Source organism: Labeo rohita, chromosome 12 (assembly GCF_022985175.1).
Source record: "Labeo rohita strain BAU-BD-2019 chromosome 12, IGBB_LRoh.1.0, whole genome shotgun sequence".
NCBI lineage: Eukaryota > Metazoa > Chordata > Actinopteri > Cypriniformes > Cyprinidae > Labeo > Labeo rohita.
The window spans coordinates 15591246-15601792 of NC_066880.1; the positions used below are offsets into that span (position 1 = coordinate 15591246).

At 36.4% G+C, this 10547-nt stretch overlaps 1 protein-coding gene across 1 annotated transcript; it reads left to right on the top strand.

Moving 5' to 3' along the window:
* The first annotated feature begins 26 nt into the window (after positions 1 to 26).
* map3k8 (mitogen-activated protein kinase kinase kinase 8) lies at positions 27 to 9525 on the top strand. Its single transcript, XM_051124304.1, has 8 exons — positions 27 to 220; positions 808 to 1138; positions 1307 to 1477; positions 3600 to 3861; positions 4828 to 4934; positions 5554 to 5706; positions 7592 to 7838; positions 8782 to 9525. Exons 1-8 carry the CDS (start codon positions 189 to 191, stop codon positions 8904 to 8906), a joined length of 1428 nt encoding a protein of 475 aa, XP_050980261.1. The 5' UTR covers positions 27 to 188; the 3' UTR covers positions 8907 to 9525.
* The last annotated feature ends 1022 nt before the right edge of the window (positions 9526 to 10547 follow it).

The following is a 10547-nucleotide window of genomic DNA, read 5'->3' on the forward strand; positions in this document are numbered from 1 at the left end:
CATTCTGATAAAGGAGTGCGGCAAAATTAAACAGATACGTGACCTCTGAATGAGAAAATACCTCTCGGTGAAAAAAGAAAACGAAACCGCAGCTGACGTAGGCGCTGAGCGGAGGCGCTGCTCATTCCACTTATCTGTGAGCGTCAGGCTGTGAGCGCTTCAGTGGGAACTATGGACAATCAGTGAGCATGTGTCCTGCTGTGATCACACTGACCGAACGGTAAGCAAACGACTATTCTTTTATAGATAGTATATCGTTTTAGAATTTGTGTACTGCATTACTATATGTTTTCGAGCAGCTATTACGATTATTATAGTTTGAAATGTACACAGCTAGCCGGTTGATTATTGGCAGTGACTGAAAACCTTGTCAGCTGACTGTTTCTAGTCAGTGCTTCTGAGCATCAGTTATTTTTAAGCACTAATGATACATTATTATTGTTGTCGTTACACGAGTTTCTATTACTTAACTCCACAAAATACGTATTATGCGAATTTTTCAGCACTGTGAAAAGTTGGGTTTGTCTTGTTCTGTCGAAAAAGAGTGCTTAAGGATCGTGAAAATATTTTAAAGTTTGAATGTAGAAGTTTTAGGTGGTATTTGTTTTGAAGAAGAAAGCCCATCTCGGGGTTTCCCACCCCCTGAAAACCACCCCTCGCATGCAGGCAGAATAGAGCAAGCAAGCAGTTCAGGAAACTTACCTGACCACACTGTAAACATACATATGGGTGCAAAACAACATGAGTGTATCCACTAAATGACTTTAGTTAATGTCCTGTTTCTGACAATCCAACATTCTGTTGTAGGATTCAATCCAGGATGGAGTACAAAAATGAAAATGCTGGTATAGAACTGCTTCTTGCTCACATGAACATTGAAGACTTCATCCAAGAGGCAGAGAATTTCTACTGTGTTGACGAAGAGGTGGAACCAGAAGTTTCGTTTGAGGAAAGCTTCTCTCAGGAAGACATGGATGAGATTGAGGAGACGCCTCAGGATATAATCTCACATGTGCAAAGTCCTGGAAAGGTTCGTTATGGGACAGCATCTGACCTCCTGGACTTTGTAAATATGGTTTCAAACAAACCATCCTCTCTTTCAGAGGTGGGTGAAGAAATGGGCGTTCTGTTAAACAAGGTAAGCTCCAATTTTGATGCCATAACAGATGCATAACATTTACAGCTGCATGAATTCTTTACACTGTGAGATTTTAGGCTCAATTAAAACAAATCTTGTTTGTACATTATAAGGAGTGCTTACTTGTAATAGCCTTATTTTCATGAACGCCCTGTTTTGTTCCTGCAGACAGACATGGTCATTAAGGAGGGGCATTATCGCATTGACTTGGACGTGCTTCTATTTCCATGGAAGCTGACCTACAAGCCCCCAGGCCCTGGACATGTTCCCAAAGGCTCATTTGGGAAAGTCCATTTGGCTCAGGACACCAAAACGCGGAAGCGAATGGCATGCAAACTAGTAAGTCTAGGAATTCAGAGAATGCTTGTTTCAGGAATCCCAACCTTTTTTTTTTGGCAAAGGTAGTTGTTTTCACTCCACTAGGAGGTTTTAACAGACGTGACTTCCCTTCAGGGAATCTGTGTTCTTTTATAAGTAAAGCAAAAACATGTTGTGTACTGCTTGTTCAAAATACTATGCTGAAACCAAGGTAATAAGCAGGAAAAATAAATAGTTTGAGCATAAGGTCAGTCATACACTTCTCACATGAAAATATAAGAGAGAACGCACATGATACTGCGTGATGTGTTGTTGTGATGATCTTATGCACTAGCATGTGAGGCCACAAGGCTTTAAGTTTAATGAAACAATAATGGCTCTAAAAAGAGAAACGGTTCTTGTAGAAACTGCAGCAGCAATAAGAGAATATTTCGAAATAAGGAAGAGCACTTTTGGGAAATAACCCAATTTCCTTAAAATGTTTAGAGGGTCAGTGTGCAGCATGCAGCGTTTGAACAGAAACTGAGAATGGCTCTAACGCACACAGGAAGCAGACAGGAACACCCCCGTGGAAACATTCAGCCCACAGAGACAGTGTCTCAACTGTGAGGCAGAGTGCAGATGTCTAGTGGGAGAAACGTTTCATACTTGTGGTCAGTTGATCAGGTTGTTGCTGACGCATATAAAAATAGTCACCCTCTCATTGTGGCCTTTAACACTTCGATCAAACAATTAGACGTCATGGTGGTTGATGTCTGACCTAATCAAGTAATGCATCTGTTTTAGCATCTGTTCAGCAGTATGTGGCCACTTTTTAAGTCAGTCATTGAATTGTTTATTTAACCGATTTATTCGAAAATACTGATTCTTTATGGGTGAGTCATTACATAATTCACTCAACCTGTTTATTCAAAAACATTGATTTATTCAGGAATGCCACTCCATGTGTGTTTCTTTGGTTGTTGTCTGGCATAATCAAGTAATACAACTATCAACTGAGTCATTGAATTGATTATTTAACAGATTTGTTCAAAAACGCTAATTCTTTATGGGTGAGTCATTGTATTATTCACTTAACCCATTTGTTAAAAAATAGCACTTCAGTCAGGAACGCCAATCTGTTTGTTTCTTGGAGACGCTTAACGTAAGAAATTCTCTTGTCACCAACACTGGTACATGCAATAAATTCTGATGAAAAATAAAGTAAATGTAATGATAAATGTATTAATTTTACAAAACATTTGCTTAAAATTAGTTTAAAAAATGTGCATTATCCATTGACAGATCCACTGACAGATGTTCACAGATTTTGGAAATATCTATAATCGTTTAAGTATATGAATGTAATTTTAAACAGCCAAAACAGAGAAATACCGTGCTTTGGGATGTAGATTGATGTGGAGAAAAAAGTAATTTAAAGCAGTTTAACATATGGCAGCAGCATAAAAGGAAACAAGATACGATTCTTATTTCAAAACTATTTCTTCTTCGGCCATTGTTCTTTAAATAAAATAAGCATCAGCCACATACAAAATGACCAACATTTAATTTTTAGCAACTGAAAATGGATAATATTTAACAGTCTGAAAATGGAGCACTGACCACTGAAAATGTGTACATTTTAACAGTTTACTCCTGGAGCCTCATAGGGCTGAAAAACGTAAGATGCCAAAAGGAAAGTTTGTTAAGACCCAATATCTAAAAGTGCATTAAGATATCTTTAATACTTCTTGAGCTACAGGCATGCAAACTTTGTTGAAAAGACGAAAAACTTGAAAAGCGCTCTCCATTTTTGAATGGTCACCATTGGCACATAATGCAACAAAGATTGCTAAAGTCAACAGATTTTACTAATATAACTACCAATCTCTGAAAATGGCCATTTTGACCTCCCAATACAAAATAGTGGATTACTCAGTAAATATTAATCCATGACATTTAAAATTTTGGCTTTCATCCTTATACATGTGTATCTTTCTTCAGAAAAAAATATTAGCAAAATCAAAAACTTGAGCCAGGGACACGAATGACCCATTAGTATTTTGTCTTTCTCATCAAATTATTTGCATATATGAATGCTTAAATAGCATATAAGTATAATGAGTGAGCTCATTTTTGGTGCACTTCCATTATTTCTCTCCAGATTCCTGTGGAACATTTCAAGCCTGCAGATGTGGAAATCCAAGCCCGGTTCCGGCACGAGAACATAGCAGAGCTGTACGGGGCATTGCTGTGGGAGCAGACGGTGCATTTGTTCATGGAAGCGGGTGAAGGGGGCTCGGTTCTGGAGAAGCTGGATAGCTGTGGTCCAATGAGAGAGTTCGAGATCATTTGGGTCTCTCAGCAGGTTCTGCGAGGCCTTGAGTACCTGCACTCTCACAAGATTATACACCACGACATCAAACGTAAGCGCTTTTCTGATTGCATCATAAAGGATTTTTGCTGAAATATCACTGCTGTTTCCTGCCAAACAGATTGTTTATGACCACTTTACCTCAACTACTCTGAACTCAACGTTCAAAACACATTTCAAAAGAAGGGTCAAAAGCAGTTCAGTACTTTTTACGTTGCAAACCACAGGCACACAAAACCACAGTTATTTTCCCCCCAAATGCAACAAAGGTGCTCTGAAGGTAAATCAGATAATGACTTTGTGGTCGAGAAAGGTATTTAGCTTATTTGGCAGAACTTAAAATGAGGCCATCAAGAGGAAACAGCAGTGTTCAGTGATTGACAGGGCATTGGCCACAGGCTAGAGAAGTGTTTTAGTTTATGCTTCTCAAAGATGAGGAACACAACATAATTTAATATGGTGGGGTTGTGAGTGACAACATTCTGTTGCTGTTTAGTCATACGCTGGAGCCAATCAGCGCTGCAGCTCATGACTTCTCAAGCATCTGGAATTTCCAGTCAGGAGAGCAAGAGCAGGAAGAAGACAGACACTATTACTCAAATGTACTGCTTTCAAGTTCATAGTGTTCAAATTTCAGTAAGACTGAGAGAGTAACATGAAATGAGTGACCAATCACAGGAGCCTGCTTTGTGGTTTTAAGGACTTTTGGCTTGGAGAGGAAACATGTTATTTCAAGCAGTGTGAAATGTGGAGGGAGAGCAAGAAAAGGGGGTTTTGAGACATCTGATGATTTGTTTTTTAACTATTCCACCCAGCCCATGAGTAAAGACCTTACTCTGCTTCCGGTAAAAACAACACCTTGCTCTGCTTGTCCCACTTTGCGGAACAAACAGGAACTGAACAACCTATATTTAGCAGAAGTAACTGTAACATCTCAAATATTACTACACTGTCTGAATGTTGTTTTTTGCTTTGATGTGTTTTAGACATGATCTAAATTTAATCTTTCTCCCTGCAGCCAGTAATATCGTGCTAATGTCGGCCAAAGCCGTGCTGGTGGATTTTGGGCTTACAGTACAGATGAAGGATGATGTATATGTTCCTCGGGATTTACGTGGCACAGAGGTGAGTAGGATTGAGGTCACTTTGCACACTTGATTTTTCCATGTTTGGTCTGCTGCTGTGTTGTGACTAAATATTAGTTTAGTCTATATTGGGATACAATGCAGAAATTGTCAGTTCCTGATTGTGCTGGTGGCAAAGTCCTTTGGAAAGTTATAAAAATGCATTGTCTTTTGATATGTACATTTTTTAAAAGTTGATTCTGAAAGGAGATCTGAAAAGCCAGAAGGCACACACACACACTTTCCCCCCTCTTAGCTGACATTCTGTTCCCTAACAAACTCTGGGAAAGGCCCAAAAGGGACACATGCACATTAGCTGCCTCAGTGTTGACATTTTGCCCCATTCGGAAAGTCCAGCATGCCTTGTTGACCAGCACTGAATATTCCCAACATAGAATAATAAAGTTGTTTACTGTAAGGCAGTACAGTGAACAGCTCACCAGATGTTCACTAGAACATTTGCCTATTACATCAGAAGTTGTTTTTCATATTTATATCATTCAAAGTGACTGAACTGTACAAAAGCAGCCAGTCCAGTCCAGTATTCCATGCACAAACTTGAATAAAAACAAGCTAATGCAAATTTTGAGTTCTGAGCTCTTGTTTTTCTTTCTATACAGATGTACATGAGTCCAGAGCTGGTTTTATGTCGAGGACATAACACAAAGACTGACATCTACAGTCTGGGAACCACAATCATACACATGTTGAGTGGAAGCCCTCCATGGGTTAGGAGATATCCCAGAACAGCCTACCCCTCATACCTTTACATAGTGAGTGTGCTTATTGAATTTTATCAAGGTGCATTGAACTGCTTGCTCTTTTAATTGCTTGTATGTTTAATTTGTTTGTATGTATTTTATTGCAACGGTATAGGGAAAGTCCCCAAATGTGGCAAAACCTCATCGTTGAAACTGACTATATACATTAACCACAGAGCAAAACCCAGAATTGCCATGCAGGCTGATGTCATAACTTAATGACATAAACGCCTCCAATAGCACAACATATCTCATGCTGATTCTGTATCATTTTGATGTTAATTATAATAATTGTGTTTAATTTTATTCATTTCTTATTTTCTTTTTTATCATTTTTTAGTTTTTTTTTATTTATTTGTTCCATTTTAATCACTGAAAATTATGCTTATTTTATATAATTTTAATACTAATTATGATAATAAACTACTGTAACGCAAAGGATGCTAATTCTGTATAACTGCAATAATAATAATTACTATATATACAGTTGAGGTCAAAAGTTTACCTTGCAAAATCTGCAAAATGTTAATTATTTTACCAAAATAAGAGGGATCATACAATTTTGCATGTTATTTATTATTTAGTTACTGACCTAAATAAGACATTTTACATAGAAGATGTTTATATATAGTCCATAAGAGAAAATAGTTGAATTTATAAAAATGACTCTGTTCAAAGGTTTATGTACACTTGATTCTTAATACTGCGTTGTTACCTGAATGATCTGAATTGATCTGAACAGTTAAACTGTCTAGTGTTCTTCAGAAAAATCCTTCAGGTCTCACAAATTCTTTGTTTTTTTCAGCATTTTTGTGTATTTGAACCCTTTCCAACAATGACTGTATGATTTTGAGATCCATCTTTTCATAATGAGGACAACTGAGAGTCTCATATGCAACTATTACAGAAGGTTAAAACGGTCACTGATGCTCCATAAGGAAACACAATGCATTAAAAGCCAGGGGGTGAAAACTTTTAGAATTTGAAGATCAGGATAAATTTAGTTTATTTTGTCTTTTGGAAAACAGTCTTCTGTAGCTTCTGAAGAGCAGTACTAAATATAAAATTATTAATATTTAGGCAAAATAAGAAAAATCTTCATTCTGTTCAAAAGTTTTCATCCCCCGTCTCTTAATGCATTGTTTTTCCTTCTGGAGCAACAGTGAGCGTGTAAACCTTCTGTAATAGTTGCATATGAGTCCCTCAGTTGTCCTCAAAAAGATGCATCTCAAAATCACAGTCATTGTTGGAAAGGGTTCCAAAAAACAAAAATGCATAAAAACCAAAAATTTGAGGGACCTGAAGGATTTTTCTAAAGAACATCGGGCAGTTAAAACTGTTCAGGAAAAACAATGGACTCCTGAACAACTATCACTAAACAAAAAAAAAAAAAAAAAAAAAAACAGCTGTGGATCATTCAGGTAACAACACAATATTAAGAATATTGTGCAACGTAAATGTCTTTTATGTGAAATGTGAAATAATTCTTTATTTTATTTACAAAGCTTTTTTTAATTTCTTTTTTTAAAGCCACTATAAAGCAAATGATCACAAGATAAAACTTGTGATGTCAAGTTCTTCTTTCGATTGCGAGCAATTTCCAAATATCTCTTTTATTTAAAAAAAAAATAATAATCTAATATCAGCGGTTTAAGCTTCCTCTATGTGTTGCAGAATAGTTTGTGTGTTTCAGTTTGAGAGCTGCCCATGTAATGGATGCAGACTGAAAGCTTGCTCTATAAAAAAATTACTTTTGTGAAGCATTTGTACCGCAGTCCAACTGGTTTCAGTTCCCTTTTCACACACCACAGTTCCTTTTCATGTAAATGAATGTAAATTCATGTACAGTGTGCATTGCACCTGTACCACTATTGATTTTCACAATCTCTGTTTGCAGATCCACAAACAGGCCCCTCCTCTAGAAGACATACCTGAAAGCTGCAGTCCCGCGATGCGGAGGCTCCTGGAGCATGCGCTCGAAAGGGTGCCCGCGCTGAGAAGCTCTGCCACCGAATTACTGAACGAGGAGGCCCTCCATCCTTCTCGGGATGACCAGCCGCGCTGTTGGAGTCTGGATTCTGCGCTGGAGGAAGGCACACATCCAATGCTGCGACAGCACAGTCAGCTGTCAGACAGCACCCAAGGTACATCACACAACATACACGTACAGTTGGGTCAAAAGTTTACATACACCTAGTAGAATCTGCAAAATGTTAATTATTTTACCAAAATAAGAGGGATCGTACAAAATGCATGTTACTTTTTTATTTAGCACTAAACTGAATAAGATATTTCACATAATAGACGTTTTAATATAGTCTACAAAAGAAAAAAAAGAAAACATAATGCATTAAGAGCTGGGGGGTGAAAACTTTTTGAATTTGAGGATCAGGGTAAATTTAACTTATTTTGTCATCTGGGAAACTTGTAAGTATCTTCTGTAGCTTCTGAAGGGCAGTGCTAAATGAAAAAAATACGATATTTAGGAATCTTTATTCTTTTCAAAAGTTTTCACCCCCAGCTCTTAATGCATCGATTTTCCTTCTGAAGCATTAGAGAGTGTTTGAACCTTCTGTAATAGTTGCATATGAGTCCCTGAGTTGTCCTCAATATGAAAAGATGGATTTCAAAATCATACAATCATTGTTGGAAAGGTTTCAAATACACAAAAATGCTGATAAACCAAAGAATTTGTGGACCTAAAGGATTTTTCTTAAGAGCAGCAGGCAGTTTAACTGTTCAGGACAAACAAGGGACTCATGAACAACTATCACTAAACAAAAAACACAGGTGTGGATCATTTAGGTAACAACACAGTATTAAGAATCAAGCGTATGTAAACTTTTGAACGGGTTCATTTCTTTTGGCCTAAGTGTGTAAATGTCTTTTATTTGAAATATCCTATTCAGGTCAGTACTAAATTAAAAAAATAACATGCATTTTGTATGATCACTCTTCTTTTGGTAAAATAATTAACATTTTGCAAATTCTGCAAGGTGTATGTAAACTTTTGACACTTTACTCTATACAACATATATCAAATTCATTTAATTGCATGCTTGAGATCCTTTACTCTTCTATTTTCAGATTCATCCTTGTACACTGAGGATTCTGGGCATTCTAAGAAGAAAGGTTCCCTCTATATAGATCTGGGCGCCTTGACTGGCTACTACAATCTGGTTAGAGGGCCACCATCTAGTGAATATGGCTAGTTAAGATGGAGTTTTGCTGAGGACCAATGCGGTACTTGTATAGTTTGCATTCATATACATGCTGTCAGAATTGCATAGATGAATCCGTTCTGTGGAGCCAAATTAATCCACAAGATGATTCAGCATACACTGTATGGACAGTATGAGGATAGTCTATACTGATTGGACATGAGCTGTCCAATTAGAGATGGACTTCTTGAAGAGAACACAAACGTGTGGTTTTTATTGTTTGATGAACAGTTTGTAAGGTGTAGTTTTGTTAATGCAGTTCCTTGTCTGTGTTTCAAGAGCTTGAATATATAACCCATGACATACATACTGGGGATGCACCAATGTTAAAACTCTTGACAGTACAGATAAGCCTATGTTATGGCGGATAAAAATGGCTGGTGTTAAAATTATACACTATTTTGTTTAAACAAAAACATTGTAAAGAACAGTATGAAAATGTATATTCATTTTTAGACTTGCTAAAAGCTACCTTGAACAGTGATTAAATGTGTTTTAAAAGTTAACTTAAAAAAACTTTTAAAAACAAACTACATATGATGCTAAATGCAAAAAAAAAAAAGGTAATCTAAATGCAAAAATATGGGAAAATTGTATTGGATTTTCATTAGTGACTTTGTGGATCCCTAACACAGAATAATATTTCCTAATATTGTTTGTCATATATATAATTGAAAATCACTGTAGCTGTGCTAAGTGTATTGATTATGTATTTCATATATGATCACATAAGGGGCGGGCCCTAATGAGAGTGCTTTAAAATACGCTGAAATATTCATGAAAATGATTGATATTATACTAGATTATTATTGCTTAATGTTTTTCTATTTCTGATTTTTAACCATAGCAGTGCTATGAATGGTAAGAACATATGCATCTCCAGTAAACTATAAAGGCAGGCCTGTGTTTTTGGAAACTATATGTGTTCTGACCTACATTTGTAGGTCTTTTGTTGTTTGTTGTTGTTGAAATATTACGCAAAATGTGTGTCAGTCTATTGAATTGAATATTTGACCACTGACATTGGTCTGTCTGTACAATTTGTAATTCGTTTCAGTAAATAATGTCAGTTTTTGTTTTTGTTTTTGATGCATCTGTGCAATCCCCATATGAGTGCATTGTCTTTAAATAGCTATACCTGAGATCCCTTGCTAATACAACAAAAAATAAGAGTTGCCAAAAGCACACTACAGCAATTTATTTCTCTAGGAAGTGTTTTTAGATAATATGGGAACTTATCTCAGGGTTTTATTCCCATGGAATGTGTTTTTGTTGAGTAGTTGCAATGCAAGACAATTAAATGTGCACTCAGACAAAAAATGTAATACGTCCTCCAAACAAACCTAATGTTTTTAATGAATAAAAAGTGATTCCATAAACCTACTGTGACAGCAAAGCATTTAGTTGTCTGTACATCTGTACGAAAGAGCTCTAGTCTGCATATTCATGTCTAAAAAAATAAACAGTATTTGTAAAATCAGCATATTTTCAGCTTTTCATGTGTTGATAGGTTGGATAAATATTATTTTATCTACTTTATCAAACTTATATTCTAAGGTTGTAATTTCAAAAAAGTACATTTGGCTGTTTCAAGCAATGAACAGTTCTTCATAAGTTTCTTAGTCATTCTGG